This window comes from Lampris incognitus, chromosome 1, assembly GCF_029633865.1.
Source record: "Lampris incognitus isolate fLamInc1 chromosome 1, fLamInc1.hap2, whole genome shotgun sequence".
NCBI classification, from domain to species: domain Eukaryota; kingdom Metazoa; phylum Chordata; class Actinopteri; order Lampriformes; family Lampridae; genus Lampris; species Lampris incognitus.
Genome location: NC_079211.1, coordinates 6,081,302 through 6,107,070, shown reverse-complemented (window position 1 = coordinate 6,107,070; position 25,769 = coordinate 6,081,302). Strand labels below are relative to the sequence as shown.

Below are 25,769 nucleotides of genomic sequence, written 5' to 3'. Positions count from 1 at the left end.
CTTCAGGCTGTGTTATGAAAGCACCAACCGTCATCATCACATCACCTGCATCAGTGTCTTCAGTCACAATCATGTATGTAGCGTATGGAGATACACACGAAAGCAAATGTTTTTATTTGCAGTAATATGTATTTTATGTTTGACGTCTGACCCTCGATGTCTATTGGTTGTGTATGTTGTATAAATGTACGTGCACCAGAGTGGTGCGCGCCCTCGGGAGAAGACGGAGCACGAGGGTCACTCATGTGTTTTCGTGCCTGCTTAACGCAGTCGTTTTGTAATGTTACTACGGTCTAGCAAATAAAAGAGGAAGACCAATATACACCTTGATCGTTGTATATTCAGTTATCCTGTAGATACACGACAAGTTTTGGCGACGAGGATGGGATCTTCCTCTTTATTGACTGGTAATGTTTGAACGATGCTAGCAGCTTAGCAGCTAACGTACGCGATGGCACTGTATAGTACAGATATAGGACTGCAGTTCGACGAAATGGCGGAAACCTTCGACAATTATGAAGAAAGGCTTATGCAACTCCTGTCTGCTAACCAAACTGAGCAAGATAGGAGAAGAGCCGTATTTTTGTCCGTGGTTGGACCAAAGAATTTTGCCTTGCTAAATAAAGGACTTGATATCACCGGAAAATTCAGTGAAGTTGCTTTTGCAACCTTGCAACAGACGTTGCGGGATTTTTACACGCCAAAGAAGAAGGTATTGGCGGAAAGATTGCTTTTAGAACCCGTCGACATCAGTCTGGAGAGACTTTTGCTGATTACATTGCTAGCTTGAAAGGATTAGCTTCTACATGCAATTTTGGCGCGAGCCTGGAGGAGCAGCTCCGAGATCAGCTCGTGTGTGGGACATCTAACAAAGAGCTGCGCCGGAAGTTACTGAATGCCGCCATTGGCGAGGGATTAACATGGCGAAAGACGGTGAATTAACGAACAATTTCGAATGCACGAATTCTGGATTAGAAAGCATGCAGATGGGACAGTCATCTGTGCATATGCGAGCGGATCATGTCGGAGTGCGGAGACACCGAGAGCCCAGGACTGCGCAGAACCAGAGGGAGGTCAGCGACAGCCACCAGGACTGCTACAGGGGCCTCGGGGAAGGACACGGACCGGGTAGCTGTCGCTTCAAAGACTTCCGGTGTCGCGGATGTGGAAAGAACGGACATCTGGAGCGAGCCTGTCGGAACCAGCGCACCGACGCCAGTAGGGACCAAGGGAGGCGGTCTGCTGGACATTCGTCTGCCCGCCCGCCTCGGACCAAAGGCGGCCCGGAGGTGAACTTTGTGGACCAGGCAGACGCAACTCGCGAACCGGACTCAGGGACTGATTCAGCGAACTGATATGAGACTGTATTCAGTGAAGACTGAGTGTGAGTATGTGAAACATTACGGTAAAAAGCAATGGTGTTAGGATGTACATGGCGGTAGATACCGGGGCAGCCACATGTGTCAGTTATCTCAGAGAGGTGTACAAATCCAAACTGGAAGGGTCGAAATTGCATTCATGTGACGTGACATTGAGAACATACACAGACCAACCGTTAGCTTTGTTGGGTAAAATCCTGGTGAATGTGCAATGTGGGAAGCAGCATTTACAGCTGCCCTTGCTAGCGGCCCGTGGTAAAGCACCGGCGCTGATGGGGCGTGATTGGATTCGAGTCCTCAACTTCGATTGGTCAAAAGTGAATCGCGTTGCCGCATCTGCCCCAGTGGAGCAAGTGTGCTCAGAGCACAGAGCAGTTTTCAGCGCAGAGCTGGGCCGTGCAAAAGGCCTCACTGCATCCTTGCGTGTATCACCGGATCCGAAACCAAAATTCTGCAAAGCGAGGCCAGTGCCTTATGCACTGCGTGAAACCGTGGATAAATAGTTAATCGAACTCGAACAACAGGGAATGATCTCTCCTGTGCAGCATAGTGAATGGGCTGCGCCGCTAGTGTGCATTCCCGAAAAAAGATGGATCAGTGCGCATTTGCGGAGATTATAAGGTGACGGTAAATCAGTGGCTTGATGTAGATCAGTACCCACTTCCAAAACCGCAGGATTTATTCTCCACTTTAGCAGGTGGAAAGCGTTTCACTAAACTTGACCTGACGCAGGCCTACACTCAGCTCGACATGGATGAGAAAAGTAAGCCGTTTCTCACCATCCATACACACAGAGGCCTCTATGTATGCAACCGCTTGCCATATGGGGTCGCTAGCGCGCCCGCTATTTTGCAGCGCACTATGGATGAAGCATTACAAGGGCTTGATGGCGTGGTGTGCTACTTAGACGGTATGTTGATAACAGGAACAGATACCACCGCACATCTGCGCAATCTTAAACAAGTGTTACAGAGACTGGAAGAACATGGGCTGAGGCTTAACAAAGAGACATGCGCCTTCTTTCAGAACAGTGTGGCCTACCTCGGGCATGTCATTGATGCCGAGGGTGTGCGCCCAATTAAAGAGAAAACTGAGGCTATTGACAAAGCTCCTGTGCCGAAATATGTGACAGAATTGAGGTCGTACTTAGCCATGCTCAATTACTATGGCAAATTTATACCAAACCTGTCCAGCGAGATTAAGCCTATGACTGAGCTCCTACATAAAGATAATGAGTTGGATTGGACAAGAAAATGTCAAGAGGCGTTTGAGCGTACTAAAGCACAGCTTGTAGCCGCACCAGTGCTTACACATTATGATCCTAAACTGCCTGTAGTTTTGGCATGTGATGCTTCGCCTTACGGCATAGGTGCCGTGATTTCACATCAGTTTCCAGACCACAGTGAGAAACCTATAGCCTACGTGTCTAGGACACTCACTAAAACAGAAGTCAACTATTCTCAGATAGAGAAAGAAGCACTTAATATCATCTTTGGGGTGACCAAGTTTAATGACTATCTGTATGGACGAAAGTTTACTTTACTTACAGACCACAAACCACTCCTAAAGATACTAGGGCCCAAGACTGGAGTGCCTACATTGGCAGCAGCTAGGCTGCAGAGGTGGTCATTAATTTAGCAGCATACCAGTATGACATACGTTACAAGCCATCCTTACATGCAAACGCGGATGCATTATCGCGGTTACCACTACAGACTCAAGAGGCAGACTCAGATTATAGTTCTGTGTTTAGGGTCTCATTCTTGGATAAAGTGCCAGTGTCCTCATAAGAGATTGCAAAACAGACAAAGACTGATGCAGTACTACAGAGGTTGAAGCACTTCACATTGAATGGTTGGCCAAAGCATTTGAATGAAGATGAGTTAAGGCCATACTTCATAAGAAACACTGAACTGACTGTTGAATCTGACTGTGTGATGTGGGGTTTCCAAGTAATCATACCAGAGGTGTTAAGACCACGGATGTTACGAGAATTGCATGAAAATCACCAGGGAATGGTAAAGATGAAGGCATTAGCCCGCAGTCACTTTTGGTGGCCAAACCTTGATTCTGACATAGAGTCACCGGTAAACAGTTGCCAGACATGCCAGTTAAACAGACCCCAACCTGCCACAGCTCCTGTTCACAATTGGAGCTGGCCTAACCGTCCTTGGCAGAGGATACACATAGATTATGCTCAGAAGGGAAAGTTCAACTTCCTAGTGGTCACTGATAGCTATTTACGTTGGCCAGAAGTAGCTTTGATGAGTAGCACTGCATCTGAAAAGACCATAGAAGTTTTGAGGGGATACTTTGCCACTTCGGGTCTTCCAGACGAACTTGTGTCTAATAATGGACCACAATGTGTATCTGCTGAGTTTGAAACCTTCCTGAAAAATAATGGGGTGAAACACATTAAGAGTTCTCCTTACCACCCTGCTTCTAATGGGGCTGCAGAGCATTTGGTGCAGAACCTGAAAACAGCTCTTGAAAAGCGAAAGAGTAGCAATATGACGTAGCAGCACTGCATACACAATCTCCTATTCTGTTATAGGAGTACACCACCGTCTACTACAGGGAAAACACCTGCAGAATTGTTTCTCAGACGTCAGTTCAAAACCAGCTTGTCTCTCACCAAACCTAATTTCACAGAGTCCATGCAACAGAGACAGGAGAGTCAACAGTCCAAGCAAGCAGATAAGTTGGCACAAGTCAGACACTTCCTACCACAACAGAAGGTGTTGGTTCGAAACCACAGGCGAGGGGAAGGTGTTAAATGGGTGCCTGGGTGCATTGTAAAGGCGTCCTGTCACATACCTTGTGAAAGTGTATGGAAAGGTGTACAAGAGACATGTCAATCAAATGATCAACACTGAGATTGAGAACTGTAATGTGTCAGATGAATCTGATGATGATCTGAGGGTTGTTCCACATGTACCACATGCATGTGGAGCAACGCCTGTAGACGTTCCAGAATCCACTGAGAGGGTTGTGCAGCAAGGACCCAGTGAGACTGCTCCCTCCTCAGTTGCAGAGGGTGTCCAGAGGCCGCAGCGGCACGTGAAGCCGCCTGATAGATGAAATCTGTGAGAACCCAGTTGTTGTTATAACAATATAATGTTGAAAAGATGTAAAAAAATAAATAAATGAAATGTTGTTGTACTGGGTTCCGATTTGAAGGGGAGGAGTGTAGTGTATGGAGATACACACGAAAGCAAATGGTTTTATTTGCAGTAACATGTATTTTATGTTTGACCTCTGACCCTGGATGTCTATTGGTTGTGTATGTTGTATAAATGTATGCGCGCCCTTGGAAGAAGACAGAGCACGAGGGTCACTCATGTGTTGTCGTGCCTGCTTAACGCAGTGGTTTTGTAACGTTACTACGGTCTAGCAAATAAAAGAGGAAGACCAAGCTACACCTTGATGGTTGTATAATTCGGTTGTTCTGTAGAGACACGACAATGCAGATGTTTGATTTTGTCTACATGGTCCAGACCACAGGGAGACCCCTGTGACGTAGACAACACGCATAGTGGTCCAGCACATACACACCTCCATCACTGTCCTCTACATCTACACCCCTTTATATCCTTAGTACATGGACACCTCCACCACTGTCCTCTACATCTACACCCCTTTATATCCTTAGTACATGGACACATCCACCACTGTCCTCTACATCTACACCCCTTTATATCCTTAACACATGGACACCTCCATCGCTGTCCTCTACATCTACACCCCTTTATATCCTTTATACATGAACACCTCCACCACTAGCCACATCCACACCCCTTTATGTCCTTTATACATGAACACCTCCATCATTGTCCTCCACATCTATATACATGTTCACCTCCATCACCGTCCTCTACATCTACACCCCTTTATATCCTTAATACATGGACACCTCCATCACTGTCCTCTACAACTCCACCCCTTTATATCCTTAATATATGGACACCTCCATCACTGTCCTCTACTTCTATATACATGGTCACCTCTACATCTACACCCCTTTATATCCTTAACACATGGACACCTCCATCGCTGTCCTCTACATCTACACCCCTTTATATCCTTTATACATGGACACCTCCACCACTGTTCACATCTACACCCCTTTATATCCTTTATACATGAACACCTCCATCATTGTCCTCCACATCTATATACATGTTCACCTCCATCACCGTCCTCTACATCTACACCCCTTTATATCTTTAATACATGTTCACCTCCATCACCGTCCTCTACATCTACACCCCTTTATATCCTTAATACATGGACACCTCCATCACTGTCTTCTCCATCTCCACCCCTTTATATCCTTAATACATGGACACCTCCATCACTGTCCTCTACAGTTCCATCCCTTTATATCCTTAATACATGAAAACCTCCATCATTGTCCTCCACATCTAGAGACATGGTCCCCTCCATAACCATCCTCTACATCTCCACCCCTTTATATCCTTTATATATGGGCACCTCCATCACCGTCCTCTACATCTCCACCCCTTTATATCCTTTATCCTATATCATGAACAGAGACACTTGAGGAAATGTCTGTCTCTGTGTTTTGGCTTTAGGATCTGAAGCTCCATCTTACTGAACATGAAGGTTGTCTCAGTAATCAAATTATTTCTTCAATCTGATTAAAAATCGATTTTGTACTTGCCTGTAAACACATTGGGGGACACTACAAAGGAAATCCGTTCAGAGTTTGGATATTATTCCAGTTTTCTAATAAACTGAAATTTCTAGGAAACAAATTCCCTTTCCTGCCTGTGAACTTAAGAAACCATACGACTCGGACTCGGGTTGGCTTCCCGGCGAAATATTCAGAAAACTGTCCAGCAATACGATTTGACTATTGCCCATTTTCTTGTAATGGAGTTGACATTTTAATACCGCTTGTTTAAATTTGCTACCAACCAACATTTCAAACTTCCTGTCTGGAGATAAAGACGGTCTAACTCCGCTCCGATACCGGCACGGTGTCGGTTTCGACTCTTGGCTGAATTTTAAAGTCTTCATTTGGGGGGAAAAGGATGAAGCGGCAGGATGACCCGTGAGGTACGTACGCATCATCATCAAGGGACCATGTCCAACCTCGCCTCACAGGAAGTAAAGAAGAAGAGAGAAGGAAGCCACTTGATTTTGTCATTGTGCTCCCACGGCGAACCTGTTCTCTGCATGTAACCATCCTATCGTACAGGAGCAGTGAGCAGCTGCAGCACCCGGGGACCAACTCCAGTTCTTCTATCCACTGCCTTGCTCAGGGGCACAGGCATGACTACAACAACCAAGGCAGTTATTTTGACGGTTTTGGATTTTTAAAGTATAATAACTTTGTGAAGAAAAAAAAAAGGTACAGACCCGCCGCTCCCTGAATGCCCCTAAAACTGCATACATTTGCATTAAAATGAGTTTTAGATCAACTGCAAAAAAAGTTACGATAAGAGCTACCTACAACGACCATGAGCGGTCAAAATGACGGCTCGTGATTTCTACGTCATCGTGTGCGTCACGACGTGTGTTGATTGCGTCATTTCCTTCGTGAAGTTCGTTGCTCTGTCCTAGAAACACACTAGCGCCCTCCAGTGGAGAGAAATAGTCTCAACTTGACGTGTGATTATGTCCAACATGTCTGGTTGCAGTCGCACCATGACTACCACCGAGGCGCTGCAGTGTTTACAGGCGTTGGACAGCGGCCATTTTGAATTGTTTGAAAAATAGTATTAAAGTTGTTAAAATGTTAATTTTGGTGTCAGTTAGTTTCATAACAGACATACTAACACATGTAATGCATTAATATCTCAACTGAGTATTTATCCTGACACAATATAGAGTTTAAAAACCGCGGCGGTCATTTTGACCGCCCACGGTCGTTCTAGTTTTTAAGTTCCGGTCGTTGTTTGGGACTGTTTCGATATTTATTTTCAGTTCTTTTTTTACATGTCACGTTTTATAGGCCTGGCTACGTTTGTTAGATCAGCAACATGTGTTTTCCGTTTTGTTTTTCAGGTAATATTTTCACTTTTTCAATGTTGTTATTCAAGTTGGACCACGTCTCTCTGAAGTTTAAATTGTTTAAAAATAGTATTGTAGTTGTTAAAATGTTAATTCTGGTGTCAGTTAGTTTCACAACAGACATAATAACATATGTAATGCATTAATATCTCAATTGGATATTTATCTTGACAGAATATAGAGTTTAAAACCGGCCGTCATTTTGACCGCCCATGGTCGTTTTAGGTAGGAGTGGAATCCCGGTCGTTCTAGCGTTAACCCTAACATTCATGTCTTTTTGATGGTGGGAGGAAACCGGAGCACTCGGAGGAAACCCACACAGACACGGGGAGAACAGGCAAAGTCCACACAGAAATGACCTGGGACGTCCTGGGGTTCGAACCCAGGACCTTCTTGCTGTGACGAACAGCACCGCCGTGCCGCCCCAAAGAGGTTTAATGAGTCCCAAGGCTGGTTTTCTATTTCAGTTTGGGGTTTTTCTGTGTTTTTTTTCTCTAAGCATCGTTCCCCTCCCAGCTGTGATGAGTTTCTGTTGTTATGAAATAACCTAATGACGATATAACTGGTCTGAGCGCTGGACCTGAGCGCCGAGTCACATCTGCACAGAACAACATGTAGAAACTGCAGGTATTCAGCTGAGGACGCTGTTTCCCTCCTCATTATATCGCCCTCCTGCACTGTAATCCGGAAATAACCACATGACGAAGGAGAGCGCGCCTCCGATCAGACTCAACACAACACCGACACAACACCGACACAACACCGACACAACACAACCGAACGAGACTCTCCACATCTGCCAGAGGAGCTGAGGCTCATGGGTAATATGGTTAACGGGCTGAGGAGACGCACTCTCATACCCCATCCATAGTTACTGCGTCTACACGTACTGTACACACCTGTACTGTACACACACGTACAGTACACATGTATACTGCACACACACGTACTGTACACACACGTACAGTACACACGTATACTGTACCCACACGTCTAGTACACGTATACTGTACACGTGTACTGTGCACACGTGTACTGGGCAGACAAGTACTGTACACATATGTACTGTATATACACGTCTACTGTACACACACATATTGTACACGCCTGCACTGTACACACGTGTACTGTAAAAAAAGTACTGTACACGCCTGTCTGTTTAGCCCTGCGTGTCTGTACACTACACACATCCAGCGGTGTGATCACAAATAAGCACGTGTACTGCTTATGTCCTGATGTGTGTGTGCGTGTACGTGTGTGTTATGTCTTAATGTGTGTGTGTGTGTGTGTGTGTCTGTGTCTGTGTTTGTGTTATGTCCTGATGTGTGTTAGTGTGTGTGTTATGTCCTGATGTGGGTGTTAGTGTGTGTTATGTCCTGATGCGTGTGTGTCTGTGTTTGTGTTATGTCCTGATGCGTGTTGGTGTGTGTGTTATGTCCTGATGTGTGTGTTAGTGTGTGTTGTGTCCTGTGTGTGCGTGTTGTGTGTCCTGATGCGTGTGTGTTATGTCCTGATGTGTTAGTGTGTGTTATGTCCTGATGTGTGTCCGTGTTGTGTGTCCTGATGTGTCTGTGTGTATGTGTTAGGTAGTGATGTGTGTGTATATGTGTGTGTGTTAGTGTGTGTTATGTCCTGATGTGTCTGTGTGTATATGTGTGTGTGTTAGTGTGCGTTATGTCCTGATGTGTCTGTGTGTATATGTGTGTGTGTTAGTGTGCGTTATGTCCTGATGTGTCTGTGTGTATGTGTTATGTCCTGATGTGTGTGTATGTGTGTGCGTGTGTTAGTGTGTTATGTCCTGATGTGTGTCCGTGTTGTGTGTCCTGATGTGTCTGTGTGTATGTGTTAGGTAGTGATGTGTGTGTATATGTGTGTGTGTTAGTGTGTGTTATGTCCTGATGTGTCTGTGTGTATATGTGTGTGTGTTAGTGTGCGTTATGTCGTGATGTGTCTGTGTGTGTGTTATGTCCTGATGTGTCTGTGTGTATATGTGTGTGTGTTAGTGTGCGTTATGTCCTGATGTGTCTGTGTGTATGTGTTATGTCCTGATGTGTGTGTATGTGTGTGCGTGTGTTAGTGTGTTATGTCCTGGTGTGTGTGTGTGTGCGCGCGCATGCGCGTGTTGTGTCCTGGTGTGTGTGTGTGTGTGTGTGTGTTATGTCCAGATGTGTGTGTGTGTGTGTGTCAGTCTGGGCATTCATGTAGTTTGTGCATCCAATTGAGCAGGCATGTGTTTATGTGTACACGTACGTGAGAACGCACGTGTATCAACATGCCCATCTGTGTGTGTGTGTGTGTATGTGTGTGTGTGTATGTGAGTGTGTGAGTGTGTGTGGACTGCACTTTGGATGATTGTGTGTGTGTGTGTGTGTGTGTGTGTGTGTGGTACGGGAGTTGAGGTCCGCTGGGGCCTGGACCACTCCACATGAATAATGCATGAGGCCGGGCCACTGCATCTCAGCAGCGTCGCCTCCTCCTCGCTCCTCTCCTACAGGAAGTCAGCATGTGCCAACTGCTGCAGCAACTTAGCCGAGGCCAGGCCGCCGCCGCCGAGGCCAGGCCGCCGCCGCCGAGGCCAGGCCGCCGCCGCCGAGGCCAGGCCGCCGCCGCCGAGGCCAGGCCGCCGCCGCCGAGGCCAGGCCGCCGCCGAGGGCCAGGCCGCCGCCGCCGAGGGCCAGGCCGCCGCCGAGGCCAGGCCGCCGCCGCCGAGGCCAGGCCGCCGCCGAGGCCAGGCCGCCGCCGCCGAGGCCAGGCCGCCGCCGCCGCCGCCGCCGCCGCGGGCCGGATATTCAGCACAGCAACACACCTCTAAGACGGACGCTTTGGCCACATTCACCTTAACAACGTCCATTTCTGTGGCCCCACTGCAAAGCCCGAGAAGAAACCGGAACCCAGACCCCCTCCATGCAAAACATGCAAACAGGAGCAACCCTTACTTAAAAACAACACAAGCACGGCGCCCGGGTGGCGTGGCGGTCTACTCCGTCACCTACCAACACGGGGGGGGCCGCCCGTTCCGATCCCCGTGTTGCCTCCTGCTTGCTCGGGTGGGAAGCCAGATGTGGGTGTGTCCCGGTCGTTGCACTAGCGCCTCCTCGGGGCGTGGGGGGGGGGGAGATAGGGTGATCCTCCCACGCGCTACGTCCCCCCTGGTGAAACTCCTCACTGTCAGGTGAAAAGAAGCGGCTGGCGACTCCACGTGTATGGGAGGAGGCACGTGGTGGTCTGCAGCCCTCCCCGCATCTGCAGCGGGGGTGGAGCAGAGACCGGGACGGCTCGGAAAACACGGCAATTAGCCCAAGTACAGTTGGGGAGAAAGGGTTGGTGTGGGGGCTACAAAGAACAATAATAAGCATCGAGCCGGAGCCGCTGGACGCCGCGGTGTTTTCCTCCATAAACCCAGAAGCCAGATCCCCTCCTCTTCGTCAGAGACGCGCACGCCGGATGAACTTTTTATCCGCAGATTTGCACATTAGCGGAGGCTGAACAGCTGCCGCGGACAGATGCGGAGCAGGATACGCGGGAGGGATCACCGAAGGTTCAGCACGAGTGACACCCGGCGCCACGCACGCGCTCGGCTGAGGGGTCCCGGCGTGGCGGCGGAGGCGGAGGCGGCGGCGGCGGCGCTGAAAGTGCCAGCGCCGCCGACTCACCGGATGCCACGGCAGTTCCTGGTGGTCCACCTGCACGCGCACCTTGACCCCCCTGCAGAAGACGACCGCTTCGACCGACGACACCCGAATCTTAGCACTGGTCCCGGGCCAGACCCGAAGGGACATTTTAACGCAAAATATATGCAACCGGTCTGTGGCCCTATACCTGACGACCCAGCCCCGTCTTTACCGGGTCAGAGGCGGGCTGACCCGCTCTCTGACCTTTCACCCAGTCTCCGGCTCTGAACGCCGACGGCGCCGTGCAGCTCTGGATTATTCAAAGGCAGTATGCAAATATATGTAAAAGACGGGCTGCATGTAAATGCATGCAAATGACCGAAGTGGCTGTGAAAGGGCCGTTTTCTGCAGACCCCGGTTCGACCGGCACGGTGTTGGACCGAACCACATCTGCTCTCTAGTGCGGCTGGCGTGCACCCGCTGCTGCATAGGGACCACGGCTGCGCCGGCTGTTGGAAACTGGCGGCGGCAGTTGTGCTGAAGTGAGCGGCGGTAACTGGAAATTAAACGGTCACGCTGAAGTCTTTACCGGAACCTCTGGAATGTTTGTCACGTGGTTCGTCGCATCTTCTCCCCTAATTGTCTGTCGGACCGCCGGAGCGACAGGAGCGTCTCCCGCTGCCCGCCGTCAGAGCATCTTTCCCCGGTACCTTACTTCCTACGACCCCCCCCCCCGTACCTCCAACAACTACCTCCGACAACCCCTACCCCCGACATCTCGAACAACTACCAACTACCCCAGATACCCCCCGGTACCCCCAGACACCGCTGCCGGTACCTCTACCCCCCCGGGGGCTCCGGAGCCGCCGGCCCCGTGTTCCGTGATCGGGGAACCCACCTCTGTGCGCGCCTGCAGCCGCTTGTTCATCTCGTAGATCCGGTACTCGGGCTGGACCATGTAAGGGGAGTGTCTCCGGTAGAACGGTCCGAACGGGGACGAGTAGAACGGGTCGTGGGTCGGGTTCGACATGCTGACTCCGGTTGCGGTGTGCGACCGTCCGGCGGACTCGCGGCGCACGCGGAGCGCGTTGCTGGGCCGGACTGCGCTGCCGAGGCTGAGCTGCACTCTGCAAGTTGAGCTGCCCAGTTTGCAGCTATAGCATGGAGGAGGAGGAGGAGGAGGAGGAGGGGGAGGAGGGATGGGAGGGGGAGGAGGGACGGGAGGGAGGGGGGTTTGGAGGAGGAGGGATTTCGTTTCCTGCTTCTATTCCTCTAACTGAACTCAGTTCTGTGCGCTTAAACTTCGGCCGAACGCATTTGTTTCCTCAGCATTGAGGACGTGCAGACATTCAGTTACTTTGTAACAATAACAACAACAACAACAACAACAACAACAATAACAGAAATAATAACTAATTAAGCAGCACTAGTCATACATGAGATGCGGCTCAAAGTGCTTTACCCATTAAAGAGTCCACACGTGCCACATTAAGGGTGCCAAGTGAGACAAGTCCATCAGTCATGGCGGCTGATGGCTGCTTGGGAGGACATAACTGCTTCACACCATTCCCCGGGACAAACGTTCCCACGTGGCAGTGACTAGACTTCAGTCTGAGTGAGTGACAGGTTGGACATGTCTTGTCTCCCTCTGCTCGTCGGTAGAGGGATGAAGTCTTCACCAGCGGGAGCCCTGCAAGTGGCGAAACGACCCAACTCCTTGTTATACTGCAACACATGTCGCACGAAAAACCCACAAAAACGCCACGAGGTGGTTCAGCGTGGTCCAGCTCTCCTCCGGAGAACACACAACACGGGTCTCCGCGACACGGACGACTCGCCTCGCCTCCATTCACCGCTTCCGTTTCAGCCACGTCAGTGACCACGGTGAAGATGACGCCTCCACGGTGGTCTTCGTCACCCCACCTCCAGGAAGAGGTGATTTGGAGATCAGGGCCCGATCCTGCAGGATCCTCGGGACACCGGTTCGGCTCCACAGACTCGGACCGGACACCTTTTGCACGTTCAGCAGCTCCGCAGCCCTCCACGTTTCGCGTCAGCGGGAATGTGAGCGGCGTTGCCTGCTGGTCGACACACAGACCTGCAACCCTGATGTGTGGACTCTGAGCAGGACTGTTTATTTAGCATCGAGAGAGGATTCAGATAAACGTGAGTCGGTTAAGCAGGTTTGTGTACAGGACACATTTAAAAACACATTAACGAGCTACTGTATAATTACTGCACAGCGCCTTGTCCGCTTCTTATCGTCCGCAGCAACAGATAAGCGGACGCAGCGAGGCACGTCTCTCACACACACACACACACACACACACACACACACACACACACACACACACACGCACACACACGCACACGCACACACACCGCCATCCTCACGTGTGCGCACGCCATGCTGGGAAGTGTGCACGCCACGCGAAGGCGTGCATGTGTGTGCGCATCATGCTGGGACGTGCGCACGCCATGCTAAGACGTGCACGTGTGCGCACGTGTGCACGCCACGCTGGGACGTCTGCACGCCATGCTAAGACGCGTGCACACTAAGATGTGTACGCGTGTGCACGCCACGCTGAGACGCGTGCACGCCATGCTGGGACGTGCATAGGTGTGCACACCATGCTAAGACGTGCACGTGTGCGCACGTGTGCACGCCACGCTGGGACGTGTGCACACTAAGATGTGTACGCGTGTGCACGCCATGCTGGGATGTGCATAGGTGTGCACGCCACGCTAAGACGTGCACGCCGTACTGGGACGTGTGCACGCCACGCGAAGACGTGCACACGTGTGCAAGCCACGCTGGGACGTGCAGGATTGTGTTGCTGCAAGACAGCAGGCCAGCTGATGACCCACACATAGCCAATGAAACAGGGAGTTTTGTATTGATTGAATTGGCACCCCAGGCTATGAGACAATCTCAACAACTGGAACATCGACGGTAACCACGACCGATACCATGAACGTCTCATCTGATGCTTTGTTATACAGTTATTTCTGGATGCTATGTGTTGGCGGACTTGCCCCAAAGCCTCCATATGAGAGGCCTTCAGTAAAGGCCCGGGTTCAACAGGCCACAGAACCACACCACACATTCACTTTTAGAGGACAGAAAATCGATTGTCTCCAGTTTGCCGGTCCGTGTCTTGGAGATATAGAGGATCCAGTCTACAAAATGGTTGTCCTCACCAAAGTCACCGAATCTTATTTTCAGGGTTTCTTCAAACCTTCATGATTTGGTGAAAGGATGTTTTACTCTTTCATGTATTCCAAATCGACCCCTTTGAGAAAGACACTGAAACTATTCTGCCCTCCATCCATCCATCCATCCATCCATCCATCCATCCATCCATCCATCCATCCATCCATCCATTATCCAAACCGCTTATCCTGCTCTCAGGGTCGCAGGGATGCTGGAGCCTATCCCAGCAGTCATTGGGTGGCAGGCAGCGAAACACCCTAGACAGACCGCCAGGCCATCACAGCCCCCCCCCCACACACACACACACATCTAGGGACAATTTCGGGACTATTCCATCCTAGTTTAAGAAATAACTTGATGGAAAACAGGTTCATCCGAGCTTCTTTTTGCATGACTCTGGTCAGAAAAACACGAGCCGTTTGTCCCGGCAGTGCTCCATCATATCCAACCGTCCACGGTGATGACGTTGTGCGAGTGGTACAGCAAAACAACCCACTATTTGATTTACATCTCTTGATAGTCACGCATGAGTGGATCAGCTGATATACTAAAACCACCTGGGCCCAGTTCACCGCCATCACATCTCACGCAACTGACCTGCAAACCAATACTGTGACGTGGTCAAATAATGGACTTCTCAGCCAGCCTCTCAGAGTTAACAAGCAAGCTTGTCATGACCGCAAGCCAAGCCAGTCATAACAGACACACGTTCATATTGGTCTCAACTTATCTTCTTTTGCTGGCCACAGAAGCGACCTTACCTATTAGGTAAGGCAGTACTCTTTACACTCATGGTGGGAAATAGCATGTTGTCTAATACAACTTCTCTCATAACGTCCCCATTACCTTCCACCACATCCCCGCTATCTGTAAAAGATATGCCCGTTTTTAACATGTTCAGTATGCCAAAACATAACCAAAACATCGACACTTCAGTTGCATCGTGGGTAATATGCAAATGAACGTCGAGCAGGAACACTCCAGTAGAATTCGCCACAATACACTCTAACTGAACATGTAACAAACATGTTACACTCTAACTGAACATGTAACAAACATATTACACTCTAACTGGACATGTAACACACATATTACACTCTAACTGAACATGTAACAAACATGTTACACTCTAACTGGACATGTAACAAACACATTACACTCTAACTGGACATGTAACAAACACATTACACTCTAACGGAACATGTATCAAACACATTACACTCTAACTGGACATGTAACAAACATATTACACTCTAACTGGACATGTAACAAACATATTACACTCTAACTGGACATGTAACAAACACATTACACTCTAACTGGACATGTAACAAACACATTACACTCTAACTGGACATGTAACAAACACATTACACTCTAACTGGACATGTAACAAACACATTACACTCTAACGGAACATGTATCAAACACATTACACTCTAACTGGACATGTAACAAACATATTACACTCTAACTGAACATGTAACAAACATATTACACTCTAACTGGACATGTAACAAACACATTACACTCTAACGGAACATGTATCAAACACATTACACTCTAACTGGACATGTAACAAACACATTGCACTCTAACTGGACATGTAACAAACATATTACACTCTAACTGGACATGTAACAAACATATTACACTCTAACTGGACATGTAACAAACACATTACACTCTAACTGGACATGTAACAAACATATTACACTCTAACTGAACATGTAACAAACATATTGCACTCTAACTGGACATGTAACACACATATTACACTCTAACTGAACATGTAACAAACATATTACACTCTAACTGAACATGTAACAAACACATTACACTCTAACTGGACATGTAACAAACACATTACACTCTAACGGAACATGTATCAAACACATTACACTCTAACTGGACATGTAACAAACATATTACACTCTAACTGAACATGTAACAAACATATTACACTCTAACTGGACATGTAACAAACACATTACACTCTAACTGGACATGTAACAAACACATTACACTCTAACTGGACATGTAACAAACACATTACACTCTAACTGGACATGTAACAAACACATTACACTCTAACTGGACATGTAACAAACACATTACACTCTAACTGAACATGTAACAAACATATTACACTCTAACTGAACATGTAACAAACATATTACACTCTAACTGAACATGTAACAAACATATTACACTCTAACTGAACATGTAACAAACACATTACACTCTAACTGAACATGTAACAAACACATTACACTCTAACTGAACATGTAACAAACATATTACACTCTAACTGGACATGTAACAAACACATTACACTCTAACTGAACATGTAACAAACATATTACACTCTAACTGGACATGTAACAAACATATTACACTCTAACGGAACATGTATCAAACACATTACACTCTAACTGGTCATGTAACAAACATATTACACTCTAACTGGACATGTAACAAACACATTACACTCTAACTGGACATGTAACAAACACATTACACTCTAACGGAACATGTATCAAACACATTACACTCTAACTGGACATGTAACAAACATATTACACTCTAACTGAACATGTAACAAACATATTACACTCTAACTGGACATGTAACAAACACATTACACTCTAACTGGACATGTAACAAACACATTACACTCTAACTGGACATGTAACAAACACATTACACTCTAACTGGACATGTAACAAACACATTACACTCTAACTGGACATGTAACAAACACATTACACTCTAACTGGACATGTAACAAACATATTACACTCTAACTGAACATGTAACAAACACATTACACTCTAACTGAACATGTAACAAACACATTACACTCTAACTGAACATGTAACAAACATATTACACTCTAACTGGACATGTAACAAACACATTACACTCTAACTGAACATGTAACAAACATATTACACTCTAACTGGACATGTAACAAACATATTACACTCTAACGGAACATGTATCAAACACATTACACTCTAACTGGACATGTAACAAACATATTACACTCTAACTGGACATGTAACAAACACATTACACTCTAACTGAACATGTAACAAACATATTACACTCTAACTGGACATGTAACAAACACATTACACTCTAACGGAACATGTATCAAACACATTACACTCTAACTGGACATGTAACAAACATATTACACTCTAACTGAACATGTAACAAACATATTACACTCTAACTGGACATGTAACAAACACATTACACTCTAACTGGACATGTAACAAACACATTACACTCTAACTGGACATGTAACAAACACATTACACTCTAACTGGACATGTAACAAACACATTACACTCTAACTGGACATGTAACAAACACATTACACTCTAACGGAACATGTATCAAACACATTACACCCCAACTGGACATGTAACAAACATATTACACTCTAACTGGACATGTAACAAACATATTACACTCTAACTGGACATGTAACAAACACATTACACTCTAACTGGACATGTAACAAACATATTACACTCTAACTGAACATGTAACAAACATATTACACTCTAACTGGACATGTAACAAACATATTACACTCTAACTGAACATGTAACACACACATTACACTCTAACTGAACATGTAACAAACATATTACACTCTAACTGAACATGTAACAAACATATTACACTCTAACTGAACATGTAACAAACATATTACACTCTAACTGAACATGTAACAAACATATTTGCTTGCCTTCCCAAACCACGCACACAAGCACGCGCATGCACGCACGCACGCACACAGATAGGCTATGCGCTGATGTTCATCCTTTTATATATAAGAGTGTTGTTAAAATCTCTTGAGCTTTTTCCTCCATCAACTCCCTTAATTTCAGACTGGACCCGGGATTCAAACTAAAAAAAAAAAAAAAACAAGCTATCCTAAAATCAAACCGACACAAGGCTGGCAGCCAGATCTCACGCGAACCGACAGCACGGGGGACCTTAATGAACGCCGTTTATAAAGCAAGACTCCTAATCCAAAAACGGCTGGATTGGAGGAGGCAGTCTGAATCAAACGAGATAAAAGTTGTAATCCAGACGCCTCAGGCATCCGGTCGGGTAATTAAAAAAAAAAAGTTGGAAAAATCTATTAATAAAGCTTTAATTAAAAACTACATTTTTTAGTATCTCAAGACCTTTTCAATTGACATTTCTAACAGGATTTGGTTGCACGCCTAAAGCGCTTACCAGTCAAGTGTAGCTGTGCAGCACACTGGAGGGAAGGGCTCTTTTAGCTGGTTCACCCATCCGCTCGTCTTCTTCCGCACGCGCCGCTACAAATATGGCCCCCGCGCGGGGGACGCGCGTGGGCCGCGCGTCCCCCACGCGGGGGCCATATTTGTGTGTGGACCAAATTTCGGTAGATTGGCCCCTAATGGAGGACAGGCCCACCAAATCCCCCCCCCCCCCCCCATCAGACAATGTTGTTGAACTGCGGATGCTGCCTTAAGACTGCACGCGTCATTCTCCATAAAAACCCACCAGGTTGTTTTAATGGCCGCGGACCTCGTGCTGGGCCGTTGTTGGGGGATGCTGCACCTCTTGTGTTGGACAACTTCCCCTCGAGACGAACGGCTGTTCTGCGTGGTGTATTGGATCGAGCACTCGGTGCTCGATCGTGTTGGACTGTCACCACTACTGAGTTCTGTAATACACTGGTCGAGCCTAGTAGTGTGTGGTGTATTGGATCGAGCACTCGGTGCTCGATTGTGTTGGACTGTCACCACTACTGAGTTCTGTAATACACTGGTCGAGCCTAGTAGTGTGTGGTGTATTGGATCGAGCACTCGGTGCTCGATTGTGTTGGACTGTCACCACTACTGAGTTCTGTAATACACTGGTCGAGCCTAGTAGTGTGTGATGTCTCCGTCAGTAAAGATCAGACTTGTGCCGCATCCTCGTCTCTGTGTACTTATATATATATTAGTGATTAAGTTGGTAACCCACGAATAGTAACACGGCAATAGTGTACATAAGAGAAGTCACAACAGTCTGCGTGTTGTGTGTTTAAAGCCTCTCGCCGTTTATTAAATACAGGCCGGGCATGAATAAAGGGGGAGGCCGGGCTGGAGGAGAAGGAGCAGGGGCCGCCGGTTGTGAAACGACGGGGAGGTGAGCCAGACGGAACACTTGTGGATGAGAATGGAAATGGGTCAGGACACATATAGACACTCGGTTTCTGCCGGGCTCCCTCTCGGTGTTACTATGGTAACACACCCCGTCTCCTCACCTATCGTTCCTCCTAGCCGGCGCTCCGAGTGTACCGAGCGAACACCCTGCAGCCGCTCCTCTCCGGCACGACTCCCGACCACGTCTCATCCTGTTGCGTAGGGGAGCGCGAACACGTGGACTTTCAGTCTGAGTCTGGTGTGAGAGGCTGTCAAGTGTCGGTGCACACCCATGCCGATTTGCCATGGTTAAAAGTTGGATTGTGTCACTAATTAGAGGGCTGTGTTTGAATAGCAATACCACAGCAGTGGTACGTACTACTGTATACTGTAGCGAATTCGGGGACAACGCAACCCCAGGAACTGCCGCGGCCGGGACGCGAACCCGTGTCGCCCGCACCGCAGGAGGCATCGCTAACCGCTCGACTAAAGGGTCAGACCCGCCAGCCAGCGGCCAGCGTGTCTTCTTATCCACGCACGTTACAATATAGTGCCTTTTCTTTTTTTAGTAGACTCGATTAAAGTGCTCACGGTATGGAGAAATCTGTAGTAGCCTACCAAAAGTTCCAGGACACGGCTCGACTCCAGCAGGAAATGGCGACTTTCCACGGTTGCCAGGGAGAAACAGAAGGCCGTTTCCGGTCGGCCAAAACGTCTCAACCAAGATGGCGGACATCGACGCCAAGGCGATCCAGCAGCCTTTCAGACGTCAGTTTGGGGAACAAGGCTCGCTGTGGATGTATATGAACAGCAACACGTACCGCCGAATATGAGCTTATTGCGTCTCTTCACTCGACAGCACAGAAAATGGCGACCTTGCGTGGTTACCATGGAGCAACGGAAGTCATGTTCCGGCCGAACCGTAAACTTATTTCTTTATGGAAAGAAAAACGTGGATAGAGAATTTTTTTTGTTTGTTAAATAAAACGCCACATATTGTTAAATTTAAGAGGGAACTGAAGTTTTATTTTGAATCTGCCAAATGTTAAAAACAAAAAAAGCCATTAAGACTGAAAATATACGACGCCTTGAACACATTAATTTTTTTGTTTTGTTTGTTTTTTCTCCATTGTCCCCTACTGTATTGTTCATAATTATATATTTATTTAATTAATGTTCACTTTGTAATGTTTTGAATTGGATTTAAACAAAGTTTGGTTAAAACAAAAAAGAGTTTCCGGTCGGCCCAAACGTCTCAACCAAGATGGCGGCCGTTGAAGCTACCGAAACTCAACAGCCTTTTAGATTAAGTTTGTTATATAACGCTTGTTTGGCTGTATCTGAACGGCGATGCCTGCCACAAAATGAGTATATTATACATCTAAAATATGAGTGTATATATCTTAACACGTAACAATGCAGAAAATGGTGACTTTGTGTGGTTACCATGGAGATAAGGGTCGCACTAGCCGTATCCGCTATCACCTCCGCTGGGTGACTGAGGATAGTGTAAACTAGTAATAAGACACGTTAGCCCCCTAGCTAGCTAACGGGTCTGACCCTTTAGCCGAGCGGTTAGTGACGTCGCCTTGTGGTGCAGTACACCCCGTATCGAATCCCGCACCGGGCAAGAAAATAACCGGTTACAAAAAACAAAAAAAAAACAAGACCACCGACACATTTCAAAAAGAATGTAGTACTGTTAGTATGCAGTACCTAGTATCAGCACGTAGTACACAGCAGAGTATTTGGTCACAGCCCTGAAGATTGACAAACTCTGATGTGACTTATGAGGAAGTGCGCTGCAGAATTTTCCAGACAAAAAAATGTAAACTACTAATAAGACACATTAGTCGCTAGCTAACGGGTCTGCCCCTTTAGCCGAGCGGTTAGTGATGTCGTCTTGTGGTGCAGTACACCCCGTATCGAATCCCGCACCGGGCGAGAAAATAACCGGTTACAAAAAACAAAAACAAGACCACCGACACAATAAACCTCCGGAAGAGGCTGTTTGCTCCCCAACCAGTCATGGACACCGCTGTCTTGAGTCCAAACATGAAAACTGGAATGGGGACATTGGGAAGCGTGTCCCCTGTTTTTGAGCCCCAGACTGTTTTCCAAATATGGATGAAATATAACTCCCAACGCCGGAGCAGCAACTTGTATGGTGGAATCTCATTAGCATTGTAATAGCTTCCAGGCTCATTTGCATTTTGCCGTGAGTGATTTTTTTTCTCTTTTTTTCCCCTCTTTGCTGCTGGGTGGAATAAAGAAGAAAAAAAAGAGAGGGGGGGGGGTTAAAACTTTGAAGCGCCGTTTTTTTATTTCATTATTTAAGTTAAACAAATTGTAATTGAAAAGCACTTTTCAATTATGCTATTTCCCTCGTACCGGTGACAAATGAGTTTCGCAGCCGTGTCAAGCAATTATGGAAAGGATGCACGAAACTACAAACTAATATTTGCACACAGGGATGACGAATTAGTGTAAATAGAACAAATAGATTAATAAAGCAGGTCCACGTTTGTTACTTATAATCCAAAACTAGCTGAAGTTTAACCAAGGTGAAGTGTGGCGGAGAACCAGCAGCGGTCCGGCAGCCCTCGGCGAAGGCTGCTGCGTGCGGCCTAATCTCAGTCACGTGACTTTTTCCTTGGCAACGAAGGGCTCCGCCATGTTGGAGGACGGCCGGACCTTAGCGACCGCTGTTTACGCTCAAGTTCCCATTGTCCATCTGTGTTTACAAGGATGACATTTTAAGGGGAATCGGACAAACGTACGGAAATAAAACATGGCAGTTGCGAGCCACGCTTGGAAACACAGCTTGCAAGATACATTTGTAAACTACTAATAAGACACGTTAGCCCCTAGCTAGCTAACGGGTCTGACCCTTTAGCCGAGCGGTTAGTGATGTCGCCTTGTGGTGCAGTACACCCCGTACCGAATCCCGCACCGGGCAAGAAAATAACCGGTTACATTGTGGCAGCGGTGGGATCCGGAAGTGTGCAGATCCTCAGAAGGCTCTTCGGAGCGCGGGAAGAACAAAGCGCGAGGGCGCGCTTCCGGGGAGGGAGACGACTGTAAACTACTAATAAGACACGTTAGCCCCTAGCTAGCTAACGGGTCTGACCCTTTAGCCGAGCGGTTAGTGATGCCGCCTTGTGGTGCAGCACACCCGTATCGAATCCCGCACCGGGCAAGAAAATAACCCGTTACACATTTTACAAAGTTCTGGCCAAAAAAAAAAAAATCAGATTTGAACCACGGCAACAGCGCAGAAATCAACCGTTGTGAAATATGGAGCCACGACGGCTGTTGTGTACGAATCAAACACGTTGCGTCACTCTGACTGTCAGAACCCGCTCAGCATCGCGCAGTGGCAGCAACGCGGCATCCTACGGATCGGAGCCGTTGTCCTCCAACATGGCGGATGTGTTGCCGTCACGTGATATGTGACGTAATAGGAGACTAACCCATAAAGCCACCCGCACTAAAACAGGGCGGTCCGGGTGGCGTAGCGGTCAATTCCGTTGCCTGCCAACACGAGGATCGCCGGTTCGAATCCCCGCGTGACCTCCGGCTTGGTCGGGCGTCCCTATACAATAGGCCGTGCCTGCGGGTGGGAAGTCGGATGTGGGTATGGGTCCCGGTCGCTGCACTAGCGCCTCCTCTGGTCGGTCGAGGCGGAGGGGGTGGAGCAGCGACCGGGACGGCTCAAAAAAGAGCGGGGTAATTGGGGGACCCGCACTAAAACACGTGCATCCACATCCGGGTCGGGTCCACACAAATGATTAAGAGTGGCTCCTGATGGAGGTGATGGAGCAAGTAAGTTCAGCACGTTGTTGGTCTTTATTATTAGAAGAGATGTGAAACCTCCAGTACGCTGCGATAAGGACTATACTCGGTACTCTGTGGTGAGGTGTGTGTGTGTGTGTGTGTGTGTGTGTGTGTGTGTTGCATGTTTGAATACAAGTACAAATCTGCTGACTGGTTCGCAGTCACACCGTTCTCAAACGCTCACGCTCCAAGTTTGGAGCCGGAGCGGTTCGGCATGCAAGGAGTTAATATTTTCAACCAGTTTTGCCTCTGACACACACACACACACACACACGCACGCACGCACGCACGCACGCACACACTTGCTCCTATCCACATCACCCTTGTTCACACTCAGACACACAAACACTCCCACAAATAAATACACGCACGCACACACGCACACACATACACACACACAAACCCATAATTCCCAGCACTACTTCCCCCCTCCCCTTCCTCTCCAACACCACCATCACTCTGCTCCCCCTGCACCCACCGCCCACCGCCTGTCTGCCCCCCCGCGCTCCACCGCACCCCACATCTCCTCTCTCCCCAACCCCCCTTCCTCCTCCAACTCCTCTTCCACCACCACCACCCCCCGCTTCTTCAAACCACCCCCCACCACCACCACCACCCCACCTCCCCCTCCAGGTCAGTTAATAAGCGAGCCTGAGCCTGTGCCTGAGCCCGTCTGTCTGGAGGACATGGGGAGCGCTGTCTCCTGGGAATTGGCTCATGCAGAATGCTGCTCCGCCGAGAGAATGGAATTTTACCCTCGCTGGAGCTCCCAGCGGCACCGCGCAGCAGGAAGCCCGACACACACACGCACACACGCACACACACACGCACATAAACAGATGTGCGTAAACGATCACACGTATACACACGCGCGGGCGCACGTGCGCACACACACCTGTCACCCGCACGCCTGCAAACCCTGCACGTGCACGCACACGAACCCGTGTTGTCGCTTGCACACAAAAAACACAGAAACACGTGTACAGATGTGCAAAAACAATCACACACACGCGCACGTATATAAGCGCACATGCACGCACACAAGCGTCTGCTGTCACGCGCATGCCTGCAAACCCAACACATTTGCACACGGACCCACACAACTATACACGCGCGCGCGCGCGCACGCTTGCACCTATATGTGCGTAAATAAGATATACAAAAACAATCACACGCGCGCAGGCACACGCAGTCACTCAGATGCATGTATACTCCACTGGTGCACGTGCGCGCCCGTGAACGAGTGCCCTCCACACACACATGCAAAACCAATCACACGTGCACGCGCAAAATTCGCTCGTGCGTGTATGCTCCACTGGTGCACGTGCGCGCCCGTGAACGAGTGCCCCCCCACACACACGCATACGCAAAACCAATCACACGTGCGCGCGCAAATTCACTCACGCATGTATACTCCACTTGTGCACGTGCGCGCCCATGAACGAGTGCCCCCCCCACGCGCATATGCAAAAACAACCACACGTGCACGCGCAAAAAAAATCACTCATGCATGTATACTCCACTAGTGCACATGCACCCCCATGAACGAGTGCCGCGCGCGCGCGCGTGTGTATACACACACACACACACACACACACACACACACACACACTTCCCACTGAGCGGCGTGTGAGACTCCCCTCCTCCCTCTACGTGAAGTGACCGGTTCCTCCACAAACCAACTAAACACTTATTTGGCCTGTGAATCATCACGCGGCCGTCCGTCATGAAGTGACGGCGTCTGCGCGGCAGCATCGGCGGGAGCGTCCCCTCTAATGAGCTGCCCCGCAGCCCATCTCCGACAGCGGCTCTTCCAGCACTCCTGCCTCAACTTGAAACGTTGAGCGAGTTCCCGCTCCCCCTCTGCTCGAACCCACAGCGCCCCCTAATGGCCCGTCCACATGGCGCAGAGCGGCGTGACCAGAACGTGCAGAGACGATTAAACTAGAACCGGACTTGGTTAGAGTCGACGGAATATTGAACACAAATGTGGCCTTCGTCATCTAACAGACTGAGTTACACAAACGAAGTGTTGTTCCTCCGCAGGAACCTCAGTGTCATCATTTAACACCATTCCTTTCATTTCAAGCCGACCCAAATATAATTTTTAAGGGATTATTTCATAAGCACTTAGCATGTTTGAAAATAGGACGGAGAGGAGGTCACTTTGTCCCGGGGCCTGGGTCATGCAGGGGTGACAGAGGTCAGAAGAAGCAGTCTGCCCAGCAACGGCGTGTCTGCAGCGAAGAAGGAGCAGAAGAAGAAGAAGAAGAAGAAGATGGTCAGCCCAAGAATCAATGCGAGGGAAACACAAGCGCTGCATCTGCTGAACCCTGCACGTGTGGCTGCACGCGGCCTCCAGCGCAGCAGCGCCGTCGGAGAAACCGTGTTTCCTCCGTTTCATTGTTTCTTTGTCTTCACTGAAACTGAGCAAAAGGAGGAGGCCGAGGAACAGTCTCCGTTTACTCCATGCAGACTGGTGAGAAAATGAGACGCCTCAAAGCCC

The 25,769-nt window shown here is 48.3% G+C and overlaps 1 protein-coding gene across 1 annotated transcript in view; it reads right to left on the bottom strand.

Moving 5' to 3' along the window:
• Positions 1–12,144, bottom strand: part of ldb2a (LIM domain binding 2a) — a 148,823-nt gene extending 136,679 nt beyond the window's left edge. Inside the window, 1 exon segment of the mRNA XM_056275057.1 lies at positions 11,928–12,144. Within this exon segment, the coding sequence (XP_056131032.1) occupies positions 11,928–12,059 (132 nt within the window). The 5' untranslated portion in view covers positions 12,060–12,144.
• Between the last annotated feature and the right edge of the window lie 13,625 nt (positions 12,145–25,769).